We start from the raw sequence: 20,292 nt of genomic DNA, 5'->3' as shown, positions 1-20,292 counted from the left end.
TTACGCTCTAACTCAGAATCACAGATTCTCATTGCACCTCAGTTAGGCTCTCAAAATTGGATGAAGAAAATACAAAATACACCCAAATCCCAGGACTCACCTCAGCACTACTGAGATACCACCATGATGCCGAACTGGGGAACATCCTAGATCCTGGCTTTCCAATGACATCTACCTTTCTCAGTTTTGAACACTCTTCTAATTCAGATATTGTCCCAGCTGCATCAGCTTAAAGAAGGCAAAGTTGATCCAGTCCCATCACACAGTGTCCAGAGACATTTATAACTTTTTTCTGCATCACTGACCCGCTGCCTCAAGCTCTGTGTTGGTGACACAGAAGAGAGAGGTTTTCAAATAATCATCTGATTTCCCTTGCTGTCCTTTTCACAGTTTCCTCTTTTTGCTGCTAGACAGGTATATAGAGAGAAAAACACTTACCTGACTCCACTTGGGGCTTTCAGATTTTTGGCAATGCAGGGAAACTAAGAGGAAGTACAGTTAGATGGATCATGGAATGGAGGCAAAACAGAAAGGAAAGAATCCCCATCCCTTCAGTACTCATCTGACCCCTAGGGCAGATGGCACCACTATTACTTCTCGTATTTCTGTGGGCCCAGATGGAGTTTGGCTGATTTGCACCAATGAAATACTTTGCCAAGTGTGGTTTATCTTAAAAATGCATGTGGGTATGGTATTCCTGGGTGTGACTTCGGAAGAGCGTTGATACCCATATGAATGAGAGTTGCTATTCTGCTCCAGATCTGCACTCCCCTCAAATCCAGATTAATTTCCTATGTAGATAAATCCATCTTGGAGGTTAAGATGGGATCCAGACTAATTTCCTGGTTTAATCAAACTCACCAGAGGAGTTAAAATGAAAGCCAAGACCTTTACACAAGAAAAGGCAGCTGATCTGGGATTTCACTGTGACATCTGCATCTCCTTCACTTTGGACCATCACAGAGGCAGGCAGTTGGACCAACCCAGTCAGTCCACTCCTGTCCCCAGCAAAGCTCAGCTTGCAGAGGCAAAACTGCACTGGCTTACTCTTGTCACACTCCACACAACACCTTCAGTTCTCAGGTAGGCTGGTTTCTGTTAGAATCTTTCTATAAGTAAATTGTCTTCCCTCAAAATTGATATATATATATATATATATATATATATATTTAAGTCAGGTCAGGTTTGACTCCATTTTGGTGAAAATGACAAAAAATGAACCTGGAGAATTATATCCCATATTCTATTTTTTTTTTTTTTTGGATCCAAACACTGTGATGTGGTTTTGCAAACAATTTACAAAATGAAGTGTGTTAACTATGTTGTTCGGAAACATCTTTAAAGGTACTTCAGAAGTTGCTGAAGTCACAGGAAAATGGGCTGGTCCCCTCTGCAGAAGTTGTTCCGACTGACTCAGAGGGCTGAATAAGTATTTTCTGGGCACTCTCCAGTTTCTGACTCATTTCAGCCTGAAATATTTATTGGAATCATAAGACTTTCATAAAAACGGACAATTTAATTCCAGGCAAAACCCACCAACAATCACAGAACGAAACAGTCGATCAGAAACTTCCCATTACTTAATCTGCACCTTTCCAACAACCAAGAAGATCATCTGAGAGGTGTTTCTATCGCCCCTTTGTTATGTTACTCAGCCAGGACCCCGTTGGCTCTCCCTAAATAAGCTGCAATAAGATGGGGAGAGAAATGTCCCATACCAACCCTCACACCTCCGATAGCAGGGCCTGCGTGCCTTCTCTCCAGACCATCCCTACAGCTTTCTCACTTCTATGGGTACTACACTGTTTTCCTTGGTCCTTTTCATAGGAAAGTGGGTTTTATGCATCCTCCTTACAACTTCTCCAGCTACAGAGATGCCAGAGAAGTCTGGCTTTTCACTGGTCTCATCCTGGGCAAGCAGGTGGAAACATAAAAAAAAAAAAAGGAGGGGGGGAGGGAAGAGCAGATTGAAACCATGCTTGGAAAGATGAAACAGCTGCTTCAGAGTGAAGGATGGCCCAGTCCTAATTCTCACATTTTCCATTTGTGTTTCAAGGATGAACCTCCCTATGTTAAAGAGTTTTCATGCCACCTATTTTTGAACGTTTGCTTTTAGTTACTTCAACTACGTCCTTCCTTGAACCCTGTTTGTTAAGTAATCCCAGGATCCCAGGGGCCTCAATGTCTCTAATATCCTCCGCCACTTTCTGTTACGTTACACCACAGATGGTTCTGTCTGCTTTGGATATTATAAAAGACCAGTGACGTGTCCAAACAACGTATGTTTGGCTCCTATCAGTTTTTCTGGAGAGTTTATTTGCTCATGATGTTGCAACTAGGTAGAGTCTACCCTGCAAACTAAAGAGAAAATTTAGCAGGCTTAAGTCCTTATTAAAATCAGGAGGAGGAAAAATGATCAAAGCAAAGACTACAGCCAAGACACAGTGCTGGAGATAAGCAGAACTGGGAACTAGTGGGAACAAAGTCCTTTTGCCCTAAGCAGCATTTCCACCTAATTCTCCAAGGCAGACCAAAGTCTGGACTTTAGCTGGTGCCAAGAGGCTGGGCAAGCACAGTGCAAACAGGCACAGCAGCTCTCTGAGGGCAGCACAGCCTGAGCTTACGGTGCAGGGGCTGCAGGAGGGTTTGAAGCACAGTGGCACTGTGCTGATGGGAGCGGGAGGGAGCTGACATCCTCTCTCCAGCCCAGGAAGAAGTCTCCTGCAGACCTAAAGTTATGCCCTGCAAAAGGCCTTTCCCTCCTCGAGTTTCAGTGCCTGAGCTCACCAGCCTTCTCTCAGCATCACCCTCTCTGCTTTTCCTTATGCTCATTAAATTCCTGAGTAGCCCTCTGCATCTGGTCCGAACCCATATTTTCTCTCCCCCATGCCTCTCCCATCTTCTTCTTGACCTTGTCTTCACCTCATCTGCTTCAGCACCAGGAGGGCTCCAGCTGACCATGTCTGAGAGCACCCTTGGGGCTGTCTTGGCTTCAGGCAGGACCTGCTGCATTGTGGTGAGCCTGCCCTTTGGGTGATGGGTCCTGGGAACGGCTGCTAACACTGTAGGATCCTGGGGTCTAGCGACTGGCTGGAAGCTGTAGAGGGGAGAGTGGGAGGAACAGTAAGACCCCTTCAGAGCCACCCACAGAGAGTAGCTGGAAAGCAAAGAGCAAATATGCATGGGGAAAGTCCTTTTAGAAACAGCACCCCTTTGCTTCGTTCAGCCTTGCACTGATAGGGAGGGATACAGGAGCACAGGACAACATCCCTTCCTTGCAAAACAAGGTCTGTGCTTCCAGATCGCTCAGTGCCCTTCCTAGCCAGGTTATCGTTTCAGTAGTGAGCTCCCATCTTCCCTGCGAGACGGCAGCTAAAAATTCTCTTCTCCTGACCTGAGACAGTCACTGCAATTTGGCATAACCCCATCAGGCAGAAGCTCTGTGTCCGGTGCCACCCAGCATCAAGCCTGCGAGGCACGACCTCTTCTGGGAGGCTCCTCTCCCAGCTCTGTGCTGAACAGAGGTCCATGAGTTAGGCTGAGGAGCCAGGACTCACTGTGTGACTCAGACCCACTTGTGAGCGTGTCAGGCTGCTGGATGACCACAGCATCCCTGCGCAGCCCTGAGGAGGCAAAGGGCAGATAAACAACAGGAGCTGAATTGCCCCTTGGCCCTGTGCCTCTCTTCCCGTTGGCAAATACCATCTCCAGCCCCTGTAACCTGGAGAGACAGGCAGGCTTGGAGCAGGCACAGATCATCACTCAGGTTGATGTCTTGTTTCCAGACACACTTGCTTATTCAAAGCCTTTCGCTTTCCTCCATCGCTTGCACCTTCCCTCCCAGCCTCTTCATCCACCTTGAGTGCAATGGATAGGCCAAGAAACAGCATACAATTTTCACAGGGAAGCTGGAAGTACCAGAAGTGCAAATAGCCTAAACATAGCCACAGAAATTTTTGAACTTAGGTTTTCTTAAGTGCTTACAAGCAATTAAAAACAAAACAAATAAATAAAAAACAAATAAACAACAACAAAGACCAACCTCATTTTCCAATTGCTTAACTGGAAGAAAAAATGAGGAACAGGAGCACAGAAAGATTAATTACCATTTCAGATTGCATATGCTTAAACAAAGAAAACGAAGCTTTCCACTACACACTGTCCAATTAAACCACAGAGCCCACTGCTGTTGGATGGTGTGGAGACCAACAGTTCAAAAAGGGACCCAACAAGTTCATGAAGGACAGCTTTCTTGGCAGCTATTAAAACTGATGGGCTGACTAAAGCTTTTTGCCAAAAAGTATCTAAGCCAACGAATGGCACAGCTAAAGAAAGAATCCTGCAGTTAGCAGGTTACACTCTTCCACAAACATCTGCTACTCCCACTATTGGAAGCAAAATAATGACGTGAACACCTCTTCAGCCTCATGTCATACAACAAATATAACTTCACTGCAGTTACTGGACTCCTTTGGTCCAACATGAACTCTCATTCCTTTCTTTTAGTTTTGTCCCAATTTAACAAAGAAGGACAGTTTGGACAGAGATGAGATTTTGCTGATTGTTTTTAAACAGCATTTATTGCCATTTTATTGAAACAGTGGTTCGGAGTCTGCAGCTCGCTATCTACTTTGCTTTGTGCATTAGGTAGAAGGTGACTGGAGAGAAGGACAGGGAACGAAAAGTTAACATCATGGAGGCAGATCCTGATAAATCACACATTTCTCCTTGTGCCACGGGAAAGTGTTTCCACCTCCTTCATGAGCCGCAGGCACAGCTCCTCCTGCCACGGCAAAGCCACACATTGGACAGCCACAGGCAGCCCCACAGCTCCTTCCACAGCCTGCAACAGTAAGTGTGGTGTTTAGTCAGAGCACCAGAGGAGGCACACGAGAAAATGCTGTCTTTTGACGGTATAGAAAGAAAGATGAGGAAAGATACGCAAGGGGACAGTTGACAGGCTGGCGTACACCAGCTTATCTGTACCACATTCGAGGTGGTAACATGGTATATGCAACCACATCATTGAAGAAGTTTCCACTCTCATTATGAGATGGAGAGAAGAAATGGGAGAATGTGCCACCGTGCCAGTCATAGCCTTCTGCTAACACTTAAGTTCTTTCCTTGCTCACCTCTTTCAGCCTCTTATCCCAAGGGTCCCCATAGTGCCCTCGGTAATGCTTCAGTTCTTCTTCATCAGCTCTTGTGACTGTGCTGACTGGCACCACTCCAGCAGGGAAGTTTAAGACATTGTATAAGTTGGTATAGGAGGTTGCAGCTGGAAAAGATGACACAGAGTATATAAAATGGCAAAATTTAAAGGTGCTGGGCCAGCAAGGACTTTCAGGTGATAATTTGGTTTAGAGGGATTTTGAACTGGAGTTGCTGGACCTAAAGGGACAATGAAAACGTGCTGTTTTCAAAGGGACTTTTGGTGGGGAAGTTTGAGGGCTGCATGGCTGCTGAAATCAGAGAGAGACCCGTGACTTCAACTGTCAGTCATGGTGGAGATTAGGTCTGTGACACAGTCTGAATCTATGTCATCCATACCCCAGGGAAAAATCCTGGCTATCTTTTCAAGATATTCCAGATGTCCAGGTCTGAGACTACACCACCATCTTGGGCATTTTGGATCTCAGAGGGCTGCTGCTAGAGAAACGGAGGACCCTGACCACAGAAAGCTATGAAATTGCCTCTTTCTCCAAGTCAGAGGCAACCTTTCTGCTGTTTGCAAAGTCTTGGGGAACATAGATAGCCACAGTCAGAAGAGCCTGGTCTTGTGCTAAGGTCAGCCAGAACTCTAACAACTATCCTCGCAAGCACTCTGTGCAGGACAGATGATACAAGGGAAAGTCACCCAGTAGTGGCTGGGACAGATGAGTCACTTAATGCTGTTCCATACTAATCCAAACATCTGCAGCTCAGATGGGGTGGGGGCATGGGGAGGCCCACCCAGAGGAGACGTCCCTTTGCTATTTTCCTTGGAAGGAAGAGCAGGCACTGCACATGCTTTGGGAAATGTTAATGAGACCAAAATATCTTGCTCCTGCTGTGCCCATAAAAACCACCGTGGATGCATCCAGAGACATCTCACTGAAGATTACCAAACAGCTTCCCAGCATAGCCATGGTTAAAGGCTGGACCCAGTGCAGGACAGAGAATCACATCCAGTCTTTGCTTTCTCCATTTAGCAATGAATTCGGTACGGTAAACCTAGAGGGAAAGACAGAGCGAATGATGAACAATGTTTGTTGGACAGCAGTGACAGATCAATGCCTACAGCATGGAAAAAGGATAAAAAAACCCCTGCTTGGATAAAAGTGAAAACTCAGATCAAATCTGAGCTGTGCTTTGAAAGACACAACGGGTTTTGTTCTTCCAACTCTAGGTTTTCTGGCAGAATACCATGTCCTGCTCAGACCTAGACATTGGTGCTAGGTGGGCATTTCAGAGTTGATTCCTTTGAGTATTAACCAGATCCTTCTTACGTACAGTTTTATCTTCAGATTTGATTGAATGGAAATCAACAGTAATACAAAGAATTATGTTCAGCTCACTAAAAAATCAATTTCCTAAAAGCTTTGTTATTTAGGTAGAAGAAACTTGGATAGAAGACATGAATTCCAAATATTTTCACAAATTCTTCTTTCATTCTGCATCGGGTTACAGGTAAGAAAAAGAGCAGCAAGAGACAGTTAGGTAAGCCTGTAGTCTTCTCCTCTATGATGTAGGAGTCACAGCCTTGGGTTTGTACTGTACATCCAAGAGAGAACTAGATTTGCATTTTGGTTTTCTACATCTTTGCTGAACATCAGGCAATGAATGAATCAATCCTCAAAAGAGCTGTTCCACTTTCTCTTTGTAAATAGATACAGATGGACCAGAGCGTGGCTACTTCCACAGCCTACCTTAGCTATAGAACACATTTGTCCCATGTTCCAGACCCTGTTCTGTACAATCTCACCCCAACTTTTCGGTACAAGGGTCTCCCACATCGTTCATGAAAGCCCTGACCACCAGGCTATTTTTTATCTGACCTCAAATTCCATCAGCATTCTGAGATCCTTCCTGCTGAAAGTTTGACAAAAGAAAGGGTTTCCAGGAAATACAGTCAATGCAGCTAATCTCATTTTTTTTTCTCAGAGGAAAGCTGGTAGCTAGCCAAAATTTTTGGATCAGCTTTTGCTTGCGGTAGAAACTGTGAATAATGGTTTTGCTAAAGAAAAACAATCCAAAATATCATTGCGGTTGACAAATCTTTTTGAGATTTTTTTTTTGGGGGGGAGCAGTAGAGGGATAGGAGTGGGGGAAGGATGATCTGTTTTCACCTTAAAAAAAAGAAAAATCCAGCACTGAACAATCAAACCTTTTCCTTCCATCTGCCCACGCTGGTTTACAGAAGTTTTTCCTATGATCTATGGTCTGTCAGACCTGCTGCAAGTGAGCATGCCCTTCCGTCTTGTGACCGACATTGATGGAAGCTGCATGGTGCGCTCCGGGGCTGTGTTTGTGCTCAGGAAGGGTTGTGAGGGTGTCCCAGAGAACACAGATCCTGGCTTGTGGGGAGACACTAAAACAGCTCGGCTTCTTCAGCCTTGCAAAACACCAGCTGAGAAGGGATACAACTGCTGTCTATAAATAGATCAAGGACAAGGGAGGCAGTGGAAAATACCAGAGAGGAGAGGTGCTATTTAATCTCAAGGACGGGAATAAAATGAGAATAAACTGCAAGTGAATAAACAAGCGAAATATAAAGCTTTACAATTATCAGAGCAGGGAGGAGAGGAGATGGCCAAATAAAACAAATACAAATGAAAAATCCAACTAGTTTTGAAGAGGAATCTGATTGATTTGTGGGCAGTACTGGACTCAGTTGTCCAGGACAACACTTCCTGTCCTTTATTCCTGAACTAGAATGAGTTCATACAAAATACACCTGAGCCAAATTGTTCACAAACACAAGTTTTTACTCTGTCCTGGTTTTGGCTGGGCCAGATTTAATTTTCTTCATAGTAGCTGGTATTGTGCCGTGCTTTAGATTTAGAACGAAAATAATGTTGACAGCTCACTGTTGTTTCAGTCGTTGCAGAGCAGTGCTTGCACAGAGCCAAGGCCTTCCCAGCTTCTCACAGCGCCCTGCCAGCGAGGGGCTGGGGGTGCCCAAGGAGCTGGGAGGGGACACAGCTGGGACAGCTGGCCCAGGCTGGCCAGAGGGATGTCCCATACCCTGTGTGCCATGTGGAATTACAAATATAGGGGGGAGTTGGGAGGGGGTCTGCTGTTGTTGCTCAGTGACTGGCTGGGCACCAGTTGACTGGTGGCAAGCAATAATGTTTTGCATTACTTTTACTTTTTTTTCTTCTTATTATTAAAATATCTTTATTTCAACCCATGAGTTCTCTCGCTTGTAACTTTTTCAGTTCTTTCCCTCATCCTGCAACTCTGAGTGAGTGAGCAGCTTTGTGATGCTTAGCGGCCTGACAGGTTAAATCATAACAGACTCCTAGCATCTCTGGTTGATAGTTCAAGTGTGGTTTTAACTAGTGATAAGAGCACCTAATGTCTGAGATGAGGGATTTGCACCAAGAGATGGAAATCATTAAAATTGAAGCCTCATCTTTAGTGGTTATTTTTATGCTATTTCTGCTTAGAAAATGCAGGGCACTGGATAATTTTTCTTCCCCATATTCCAGGAAGCAGAGACGTCCACGTGACTATCTATTGCCTTGAGCTCCTACCACTTTTTGCAAAGACTGAATTTCAAAGAAAAGCCCAGCCCTTTTATTTCCACATGATCCATTTCTAACACCAAATCCATCACAGAGCTGAAAGCAACTGCTCAGAAATTTTAGGGATCTCACTATACTTAGTAAGGTAAAAGAAATCATCTTACCGCTACTGCTGCATGCTGATCCCAGAGGTTTTTGGCAGACCTGGAAAGGTGGCAGAATTAATCAGCAATGGGACTGTAGCAACAGAAAACATTTTAAAAAATACACTTTTAGCCCATTTTTATGGAACCTGTTTGGCCGTTCTGGGAACAAGCTATAGTATCACCTAGATGACTGCACAGATTCACAAGTACTTACAGGTACACCACAAGAGCTTACCACCATGCTTTCACCTGTTCTGGCACCTAGACAAAAATCATGGTGGTCTTTTACATCCAGCTGCTCTCAGTTGTTTTTTTTTTTTTTCTCTTTTTCTTGTCTCTCTCAGAGAAGCCTGTATTTCACACCACACTGCATCTACATGCAGATACCTCTCCATCATGTTGGCACATGCTGCTCTGGGTACCAGAATTCCCCTGACACTGAGGAAAGCAGCCTGTGTCTGCCTGTGCTGAGACTTCCTAGCCCTGCCACGATGAGCTCTTAAAATAATCTCTGGCTGCATAGCCCTGGATAACACCATGCTGAGCCCAGGTGGTGCTGAGGCAGCATGTATTCATGCAGGCTTAGCCTGTGCTGCACATCCCCATGGCAGGGCTTTGTCCAGCAAGCTGGCATCTATCTGCACAAAGCCAGGGCATACTTTCATGTGCATCCATCCCTTCCTCTAGAGCTACTTTAGTGCCACTTACCCCACTCCACAGAGAGCGCTGAGATCCCGAGCGATTCGTGGGTACTTTCAGAGGGAAGAGGAAAAATCTAGGATTAGTCAAAAACAGTGCAGCTGAAATAGACGGCTACCATGACACTGTATTTTGAGCACACTTCTTGTCCTAGCAGATGTGGCTCTGAAGAACAGGTACAGTTTCCAAAGAGGTGGTTTTACTCCAACATTAGTTTATACATTCAATCACAACAACGCATGGAAATAAGGCTCTAGACAACACTGCTAGCCCTGGAGAGCATCTCCTGGATGTGGAGATGTTGTTCAGATCCTTGCTTAGGGACTAAGTTTACTTAAGTGCATTTTTCTTTGAAAACCATCAGACTTTTGACATGAAGCAGCAAAGCTCTGGGTGGAGCAGCCCACCACCCTTCACGTGGAAGCTTTCCCACCTTGCACAATTCCTATAACACAGACAAAATGTCCGCATACTTACTATGGGTTTCAAAATGATAGCCAAGATCCTTTTCACCAGAGCAGGAAGCCTGTACGTATTGAACTGGGATTTGAGGTTGGGATCCACGATGTCTCCTTTGCTGGAAGGGCAGAGAGTGAAGGAGTGGTCAGGAAAAGCCGCCTGTGCCAGAGAGTACCAGATTTGGGGACGGCCAGTGCTATCCCTGAGGCAAGTCCAGAGCTGAATTCAGCTTGGACCCCAGGCCCAGAAGACAAGCCAGGAGGACATTCTCCAGATAATAGATGGTTCTTCAGGCTTCACCCTCCTGGTATGACACCTGGATGGGTGTGCTGCTTCTGCCCAGCCACCAGCAGCCTCCCAGTCCTAGGCAGGGGTGCTTGTTTGCTGTGCTCTGCTGTTTCAGAGCCACTGACATGCGTAAGAATTAGGGTCGGACTGTGGTAGATGTCCTTGAAATGGAGCAGAGGGATGGCCTCGGCACCCACTGTGGTGTGTGGAGGAAGAGCTGCCTGGTGCTCTGTGAGGAGAGGCCGGGGCTGCCCCGTGCTTGTCATGGCCGGCTCCAGCCAGCTCCACCGGCCCCACCTCAGGGCACAGCCGGGCCCCTCGCCAACACTGGTGGTGCTTCTCCGGAAGCGTATACGAGAAAGGGCAAAAACACAGTACAGGCAGAGAAGGGAGGGAAAAAAAAAGTCAGAAACAGGCCGGTGAGCAGTAGGGAGGAGGTGCTCCAGGCGCCAAGGCAGAGACCCCCCTGCAGCCTTCGGAGCACCGGTGGCGCAGCCGGCCTTCTGACTGGGGCTGGAGCAGGGGAGAGCAGGAGGGGGACGGGGCGGCGGAGAGTTGTTGTCATGGGCTGACCACAACCCTGTTACCTGTCCCCTCGTACTGCTTGGCAGAGGAGTCAGGAGTGAAGCCGAGCTTGGGCAAGGGGGAGGGAAAGGTATTGTTTTAATGCTTGACTTTGTTTCTCACTACCCAAATCTATAACATCAAATCTATTTGTCAATAAATTGTCTGCTTTGCCCATGATGGTAATCAGTAAGCGATCTCCCTGTCTTTATCCTCACCAACGATCTTTCTCATCCTATTTTCTTCCTGCTTAGGAGGAGTGAGCTGCTCTCCAAGTTTAACCCACCTCCAAGGGACGTCCTACAGTGTGTGGTGTTTCCTATGCATGACAGGCTAAGCACATAAAAACAGTTGCCACGGCACTGGGGACACATGGCATGTTTTTACCCTCCAGGGCTACCAATGCATATGAGTTCACCCTTGTGAACTAGCTGCTGCCCATGTTAATTTCACCCTTCCAAAAATAGCTCCTCTGCTGCCCGCTCTTTAGTACACACCCACAGGAATAAAACCACTCTGAATGTATCCACTGGCCATATAGTGCCAAGTCCCTGGGCCAGCACTGAAAGCAAGCGGGTTTTACTCACAAGCAGTCCACCAGGTGAGCAGCACCATCCGAGAAAATCCCTCTGGTGAACAGCTCATCTACCACGTAGTCAATCTTGGGCGGTGCAAAGGGAACAAGCTGCAGGAAAACCATCCCCGTTCAGGAAGCAAGAAAGACAAATGATTCACAGAGCTCTCCTTAAACCTCCCTGCCTTACCAGTGAGGTGAGTGGGAAGCGGTGGGGAGGTGTAGCACAGCAGGAGTGTGTGGCCTGCAGTTCTGCACCCCTACCTGGGTCATGCTGGGTTGCAGCCTACCACTGTGATGCCTTCTGAAGCGTAAGGGACATGGTAGGTCACCTCTGGTCAGCTCACACCACTGTCTTTTGCCTCAGGCTCCCCTGGGGCTCACACAGTTATGGAGCAATGTGCCAGAAACAGCTGGGCACCATGACTGTGGGCCACCTACCAGCTGCTCCTGGCGCCTAGGGCTGCAGAGCAGGATGGAGGTGGGGTTCTCGCAGTAGGGGCTGTGCCACTCTGCAAAATTCCATTTTCAGAGGGACCTGGGCTGGTGCCATCTGCCAGCTGTCCTTTCCTGTCTCCAAGGCATTAGCACTTATTTATGATGTGACTTGGCATGGGCTCCACGTCTCCACTCCTTTGAGAAGAATATTTAGAGGCTTCAAAACACCAAGTACTTCTCATTTATAATTATTATTGGAGCAGCACCCATATAGAAATTACCATCAGTGGAACCACTGTATAATTTAGGCTAGATAGCATCCCTTGGGGGGTCAACTGCTCCAAAAACCTTGCACACCAAGAAATCTGTAAACTGTATTCAGCAGCTGAGGGATTATGAAAGCTGCTGTGAGGATGATATTTATGGGGTCACCAAACATGATGGGGAAAAAAAAAAAAACAAAACGACAACAACACAACAACAATAACTGAACAAAACAAAAACAAAACAAAACAACAACAAAAACAACCAACCAAACAAACAAAACCACGTGCCCCATGCTGTACTTTAGAGAAGAGTGACTTGGAGGTATCTGAAGGTGATTTTCCTGTCTGCTAGGCCAGAAACATAAGCAAGATCACTTTGGTTTGGGAAACAGACAATTGCATTTTGCCAGGGAGAGATGGCCCTGTTTGATGGGCAGTGAAAAAGGAGATGGGAAATGACTTGTCTAAATTTTGTAAGAAACAGAAGGACAAGAGCTCCTGGTAACCACAGGCATAAAAACTCACCGTATGCCCTGCTTCCTGGAGGAGCTTTCTGGTCTCCTGGATGGCCCGTTTCATGCTGGGTGAGGGCTGGAAGTAGCCATCTCCTTCATAATACCCAATCCGAAGTGGCTTTGAACTGGTATAAACCTGTGAGGAGAGGAGCCATTGCTTGACACATGAGATGTACCAGATCAGACCATTCTAGGGCGCAGGAAGGCAGCAGCTGAGGTGTCCTGGGTTGAAGGAATGGCAGGAGCAATAGGTCTGGTGGAAAGCATTGTTGCCCAGAAGACAGAGCTACAGCAGTGGTCTTGATGTGGTCAGAAAAACACTACGTCCTGCCGTGTGAACTTGTCCCAACTTTGAGATAGCAGATGTGATAGCATCTGAACAGTTCACTTGGCTACAGCCTGTTCCTTGAGGGTAATTGTCTGATCTGTATTGTCCATATATCAGGGACAATTGAAGCACACTAGGATCCTAGGACCTAAGCCAAAAGGCAAAGATTTCTTAAGTCAGTGACTGTTAAACCAGGCTCTCATTAAAAGAGTGAGGGGTGAGTTTCTCTGATCAGGAAAAAAACAGTTCCTTTAGAAATTGAGCCAGAATGGAGCCAGCAAACTTGTCCTGGTCATTGCTGGGTAAGGGGTTAGTATCAAGCAGGTCTCATCAGGGCAAGCCAGCAGGGGCCTGCCAACCCTGCTGTGTGAATTCTTCTTGTGGTTGCTCATGTGGGGCTCCTCTGTTCAGAAGGAGGCTTGCCTCTCCAGGTCCTTCACTATCTTGAGATATTAAACCAGTTGAGACTCTCCCAAGATCTCACTTCAGTGATGGGCAAACGGAGGCGTCACATTGCCTCTGAGCCTTACCTCCTCATCAAAGGGGATGGGGGGCAAGGTGGGATCCAGCCGGAACATCTCCTCACAGAGCAGTGCCTTCATGCAGAGGGCCAGGCTGTCCACATCTCTCGCCATCGGCCCCAGCGTCCCTGTCACTGCAAGCGCAAAGATCCCATCACTGCAGGCAGATGGGCCTGGAGCTCTCTTCTAGTAACTGGTGGTGACCCAGCAGAGAGGAGTTTAATTCAGGTCAGGGATGAGGAATGGGAAATGAAGGCAATGTCTGTGCAAGAAGTGAGCAAGAAAGCACAGCAGCAACAGTCCCTAAGTCTCAGAGCAGAGGCCTGGTGCTGCCTACTGAGGTTGACCTTCTGGGCCAGGCTTCTGCAGGCACAAGTCCCACTCAAGAGGACTGCAGCCATACTGCCAACAGCAATACTGCCTGGCAGCAACTGAGGCCAGCAGAGTCTTCAAACCATCCAGTGAAATATTCCAGGCCTTTGAGATCCACGTCTCACAATTCTCACTGTTATGCACTGCACTGCCTGAATGTCTGTTGCTTCAATTCTGCTGTGATGCAGTTAACCCCTATCACAGTCCAGAACAGAATAAATGGTGCAAAAAGGTAATAGCATAAGGCAGGCTCTGGTCTAATAGATTACCTGTCTTAATTGGTTGCGAAACACATAACTGAGCAAGCACACTGAGCTGGCATCACAGCAATAGAAGGAGATGCAAGAAGTGAAGGTTTGACAGTAGTAATGTATCATCTGGATGGACTTACCTGAGTACATTCCTGTGATAGGAGAAACCACACCCAGTTTGCTAGGAACATAATGGGAGAAATAGATTAGGAGCAGCTCTTGCTGTAAGGCAAGTCACCACGCTGGGCTGCAGACTTCCTAATTCTCCCCGGGCAACAAGCAAGAGAACAAAAGGTCCTGCAGAGACTTGACACTTTCTAGACTAGGAAGACTTTCAGGGGCGGTGAGCTTCTAGGGGTTAGAGATGGTTGCTATTATCTTCTTTCCCTGGTGCATGAAATTCCTCACGTGGGAGTAAACCAGCTCTGATACACAGAGAACTCTTACAAAAAAATGCAAGGGCTGGAAAACATCTAAAAAGTAGATGTTCCTGCAGCATTTCCTTTCAGCTTCCCGACTGGGACTCATAAATTAAGTCTTTATTGCGTTAACAGTTGGAGGTCATCATGTGTCATGGAGATCATCAACAGAGTCCTTAGCCTGGCTGATGAAAGGGAACAGGCAGATTAGTGTGGTAACCTAAACCTGGAGGAAAACGTGGACATCTGTTGTGTAGTGTTATGCACGGTGGGGTCTGTTTTGTAGGGTTATGCACAGTGGGGGACACTTCAGCCTCCACAGTGGGCGCAGAAGGGGACAGAAGTTAGGCTGTACCTGATCCTGTTGCCTGTGGGTTTGAGCCCGCACAGCCCGCAGAAGCTGGACGGCAGGCGGATGCTGCCCGCCACATCTGAGCCGATGCCCAGGATGGAGCCTCCCCCTGCGATCAGAGCTCCCTCCCCTCCTGAGGAGCCTCCGGGGGTCTTCTGGTGGTTGAGGGGGTTCAGGGTCTGGCCGAAAATCAGATTGCTGCAGTCATAGCTGGGGAGAGGGAAAAACAGCAGGTGAGTGAGGTACTTCTGTCCCTGCAGACCATAAATGCAAGGCACTGAGCGTCTGCGCAGGGATGAGTGTGGAATTAATCCTGGAGGGTAGGATCAGTGTGAAGTAGATTTGTTGGGACACTTAGTTTAGGAAGAAAGAGGCATCAAATATAAGAGAAACAATTTATCTGTAGTATTCTGCAGCAAGACTGAGGACAGAATGACTCAGATTGAAATAAGGAGGCAATTAACTCACTGTGCGTAATTAGTTTGGACAAGAGTGGGAGCGTGTGCATGTGGGCCCCACCCACCCTTAGGTCACAAGAGTTGCATGACACAGTGTTTTCAGGAAGGCAAACACGAGATTACTTTATCATTGTCTGAGGGATGTTGGTTTTCACGAAGGGGATTGCCCCCTGGCTCTTTAGAACCTGGACGATGACGCTGTCTTCTTCCTTCACTTGGCCCAGAAGCTTCACCAGCCCAGCAGAGGAGACGTGGCCCTTGGGGATGGGAAGCACAGTTCTTTAGCTACCAGTACAGATGCTGTTTAGAGCTTAGCAATTACAGACATAAGCCCTGACACCTCCTGTGACGATGTTCCCACCTGACTTTTCTCACAGCCAGAACTACCTGATGGAAACCAGATCACAGCAAGTTAGGAATTTTCCAAGAAAACTGAGTTTTTGTCAGAAGAAAGACAGGCTTGCTGACCCCACAAATAAATAGTCCAGAACATCCTTGCCTGAGGGAACTTTTGGCCAGTCGTGATGAGATAAAAAGGATCAGGCTGTATTCCTTGTATGAGGGTAGAGGACTGGACATCCTGCTCTGTTCCCAGCTCCAGACCAAGGATAAGGGTATTAGGGATGTACCTTGCAGTTAATGTGGTCCTTGATGCTGACGGGAATGCCATAGAGCAGCCCCTTCTCCTTCTGCTTCTTCACTTTCTGGAGCTGATCCTCGCAGCCATGAATGAAGTCTATCACACAGTTCACCTCCCGAGTCACCTCCAAAGCCTCTCCAGAGCAGCAAGTGAGTAGATGGAGGGAAGAAAACAGCATTTAAATAGAGTTTTCAAGATGAGCATTCAATGTCCTCAAACCTCCAGCATTCGTTATTCAGACTTTACCCATAAACTTTAGATATTTCTTTCTGGGATAATTTTCTGCCCTGGATCCCTGTCCTACTCATTCACCCACAAGCCACCCTTCATCCCTCTCAGCATTGACTAATTGCTGTCTCTGGCCTTGCTGGTTCTCCCAGAAAATGGGCTGGTTTTCAGTTTGAAAGCCCCTGCTGCCGCCTCAGCAGAAGAGCCCTGAGACATCCCTCCCACGCTGTAGCTTTCACTCACTTTGCCCATGTAGGAGTAGAGGACGCTCTCTGGGGACAGGGACCCCTCCTTCAGCTTCTCCACCAGCTCCACCATGGGCAGCGAGAGGATGTGTGCCGTCTGGGTGCCTGGGTTCTGCAAAGGGTAAGAAATTTGGCGCAGAGGGATGAACATGACCGAAAAGACTGGTGTTGAGGTTGTGAATCCCCGGTTCTAGCATCTGCCCAGCAGTGACCTTGAACAGAGATTTTTTTTTTAAAAGACACTCCCTGTAGAAATGCAGACCTGCCACATAGCACTTTGTGTACTGGAGCGGGGAATTTGCTGATGGGGAATTTGCTGAGTCTTGCTTCGTAGGGATAGATCCAAAACAGGCAGAAAGCTGCCTCTTGACCAGAGAATTGCATGAATCTGTAAGAGGTTTGAGAGGCCTGGCCTGTCTCTGTTTACCCTCCTGCAGGGCCTCACCCACCTTCTAACTAACAGACAATGCGTTGGATGGCAGCTAAGCCAGCTAAAGTTTTACAAAATTTATCATTAACTTGGGGAAAAAAAAAAGTGTGTGTCCTCTTTGCAACCTCCCCCTGCCCTTCCCCAAGAAAAGAATAGCAACTAGTGTTTATCTGGGGTTTAAGGCAAATCCTGAATCCAAGGACTGAACCTCCTAAAATCTAAGTGGGCAGAATGAAATGGCTTTTGGTCACTGATGTGCAGACCTTGGAGGGACCTGTACTTTGAGGGCGATGGGGCGGACAGGTTCCTAGCGAGTGGCGGAGTGAGGAGGATAGGAGCAGAAAGGCTTGGCAGGAGCAACAAGGGAGGAGAAAAGGGCATAGGGAGGTCTGGGAATACTTTCTCGGCTGGTGACATGATTCAGAGTGTCCCCAGCTTGGACCCTTAGGATTCCCACAACAGGTCAGTATTAAGAAATAACTTCTTTATGTTGCCTTTATTGGTTGCGGTTTTTCAGTGACAATACAGGGTGCTGACTATCAAAAAAGGTTGGTGATGACCCAAAACATGCACATCCCTGCCCTTGCCCTCACTATTATTCAAAGAGGGATTGATTAGGACTCCTCTTTTTCTTCGGTTACCCAAAACACAGTCTCTTCCCTCCACACACACTCTCCCCCAAATTACCTCTTGTTTAAACCTGCGAGCTGCCTTCTCCATTTGTTCCAGGGCCAGATCCCGTGCTCTCCTTGCCTCTTCCATCTTCTGCTGGATCCTCCTGTGCCCCAGCCGTTTCAGCAGCACAATGGCTGCAGCTGAACCGCAGAGCAAGGCTGAGAGGATGCGAGGGTCTGCCCATGATGGGTCTAGGACCTGCCACAGTCGCTCCTGGGTCATGATTTCTCCCCCAGTCCTTCCTGTTCTGGGTCAGCTACAGGCACCTGGGTCTCCCACCTTCTCCTAAGGAGAGCCGATATATGCAGACCTCTCAGTTGCCTCCTGTGCAAGATCAGCTCTGAGACAGAGTTGCATTAACAAAGTCCAGGAATGGACTTTTTAGACCATGGACTTTGAAAGGGTCTGCCTGCCCATTGTGGGTCGGGCTGCAAGCAGTGTGCTCAGATCACACTGGGTTTGGAGGGGATGTCCCCCAAGGCTGTGGCTCCCCAAGCCACTGGCTGCTGCTGTACCCGGCTACACAGAGCGGACAGAGCTGATTAATGGGGCTGAACATCTGCAAAAGCCAAGTCTGGGCTTTCCCCGCATCTAATAATTCATTAGCAGTTAAGCCCATTAACGAGAAGCGCCCAGCTGTCACCTCTCTTCCCTGACAGCAGCACGTGCAGCCCTCTGAGCCTGGGACAACAGAGCCCTGCTTGCCCTGGGGGACCCGGTGCAGGGAGTGAAATCAACATTGATCAGAGAGCAGGGATTGAAATCACATCTCTCAGAGAGCAGGGAGCTCGGGAGAACGAAGGGGCTGGAGTGAAGGTTAGGTGCAAGCAGGACACGGTGCCTCTGGAAAGGCAGTCTGGTTGGAGCTATCTGAAGATGCCTTCAAGGAGTATGACTGCTCTGTGCCATTTCCAAGTCAAGCCTCTTTGAGCAACCTTTTGGCAATCCACATCAGGGAAATCCCCTCTGACGGGCCCAGCATCCCATGTACTCCCAGTTTCTAAGCCATCTTCCAGGCAGCACGAGGCAAAGGAGCTGGACCATGCAGTCCAGGAGCTGCCCCCTGCCACAGGTACTCCGCAGCCATAGGACCATTCCCAAGCAGTGCATGAGGAAAGAGGGGGTTGGAAAATCAAGCATCTCTCAAACCACAAGGGTCTGAAAGCCCATGGGAAAGGAATGGGAGATGACTCTGAAAGTTCATTGCCAAGATGCAAGGTGGCATTGCCAGGTCTGTAGGGTCGTGCCTCTGCTGCAGGCAGTAGGGCAGCAGAGCTTGTAAGGAGGCTGTGTCCCAGGTAATTAGTGCTCTCTGATGAAGGGGTCTTGTCTGGGGGCTGAAAGCCAGTGTTCGTACTGCTGTCGTGTTACTGCCATCCGTGATGGAGAATAAAAAGAGCCAAACAACTCAATGTGGATGTCACCAACCTCTCCCCAATGACTCGGGAGTTGATCCTCATTTCCACATCCCAGCCTTAAGCTTCAGTGCCACCAACCACCCCAACCTCCCTCTGGCCACTCTGGTGGCCACAACCTCCCTTTTCAGCCACTTCAAGTCCCTAAAACCATGCAGCAGCCTCAGCCCTGTTCCTTGGCAGTGATCCTTGGCAGTGGGCACAGCTCGCTGGAGGCCTTTGCTCGGGGTTTCCAGAGGAGTGTTTACTGGTTCAGGTCCACTGGCATCTCCATCGCTTGGACTCCTGTACCCTGCCCACCTCTGCGCCAAGAAGAGACTGATTAAACTAATGAGGCAACGCAGCTCCTGGCTGTTTGGGGCTGTGGGCTGCATCCAGCCAGCTTGGGCCAGCACCTGGCATTGCCTCTCCTGGGACAATCTCCCCCAGGCTTGGATTTTAAAATGCAAATAGAAAATCCCCATCCAGCTTTTTCTGTGTGGGCAGTGATTGCCTAAAACTGGTGAAAAACTCAGTCCAAGATCCTCTGTAGCTACTCGTTACGTAGCACTCAGTCCTGGGATGGCTGGAGTTCCCCCCCCACACACACTCCTTTTTTAAAGCCTGCTGAGAGAGAATCAGGGTCCTGGATAGGCCAGGGTAAACTCTTTGCCCAGACCTTGTAAAAAAAAAACTATGTTCTTGCATGACTCTGGTTTAAACAATAACACATTTAAGAACAAAACAAAAACACCCATACCTTTTCCTGTCAAAGCTTTGCAGTGATCTATTTGGGAACTGCTGCTCTGGGAAGACGCTTTTGCATTGTGGAGCCGCTTTTCTCAGGCACCCTTGGAAACCTGCGGGGAGCAGCAGATCCTGGTGGGGGTGCCTGCCAGCGGCTGGGGAACCTCGCTGGAAACCTGGCCGTGCAGCAGAGGCTGGCCTCCGACACTGGCATGCTGCTCGGTAAGTGCAATGCACTGAGATGAAGCAATTTATACCTCTGCTCTGTGGAAAGCAGGTATAGGTGCCTAAGGGACAGGGGAGTTGCTCCACGCTCCAGATTTCCCCTTGGTGCTCACCCACGCTGGCAGGGTGTCAGCAGTCCCCCGTGTGGGAAGCAGTCCAGCTCCCTCCCTGCTTTCCAGAGGCTGCAGGCTCAGTTTTGACCTCCAATTGCTGGTGTGTGGCAGGGAAAACATTTCTTCCTCAGGGAGCTTTCTGTGGAGCTGAGAAATACGGGAACAAACCTTTTCCCTATGGCACTGTTAGTAGGAGTCTGGGCGTGTTAGACAAAA

General features: G+C 48.0%; 1 protein-coding gene across 1 annotated transcript; it reads right to left on the bottom strand.

The window, feature by feature from the left end:
• Window positions 1-4,550: 4,550 nt before the first annotated feature.
• On the bottom strand, window positions 4,551-19,854 carry LOC308198622 (vitamin D3 hydroxylase-associated protein). Its single transcript, XM_080601383.1, has 16 exons — window positions 19,752-19,854; window positions 17,610-17,882; window positions 16,491-16,604; window positions 16,009-16,152; window positions 15,503-15,636; window positions 14,925-15,131; window positions 14,291-14,331; window positions 13,537-13,661; window positions 12,689-12,814; window positions 11,473-11,570; window positions 10,052-10,151; window positions 9,584-9,627; window positions 8,894-8,933; window positions 6,105-6,213; window positions 5,133-5,278; window positions 4,551-4,843 (listed from the first exon to the last, which is right to left on the bottom strand). The coding sequence occupies exons 2-16, from the start codon at window positions 17,817-17,819 to the stop codon at window positions 4,715-4,717; spliced, it is 1,767 nt and encodes a 588-aa protein (XP_080457509.1). The 5' UTR covers window positions 17,820-17,882; window positions 19,752-19,854; the 3' UTR covers window positions 4,551-4,714.
• Window positions 19,855-20,292: the final 438 nt, after the last annotated feature.

Source organism: Anser brachyrhynchus (assembly GCF_964034855.1).
Source record: "Anser brachyrhynchus genome assembly, chromosome: 8".
NCBI lineage: Eukaryota > Metazoa > Chordata > Aves > Anseriformes > Anatidae > Anser > Anser brachyrhynchus.
Note: the sequence above shows the minus strand (reverse complement) of the source record. Positions and strands in the feature narration are given on the sequence as shown.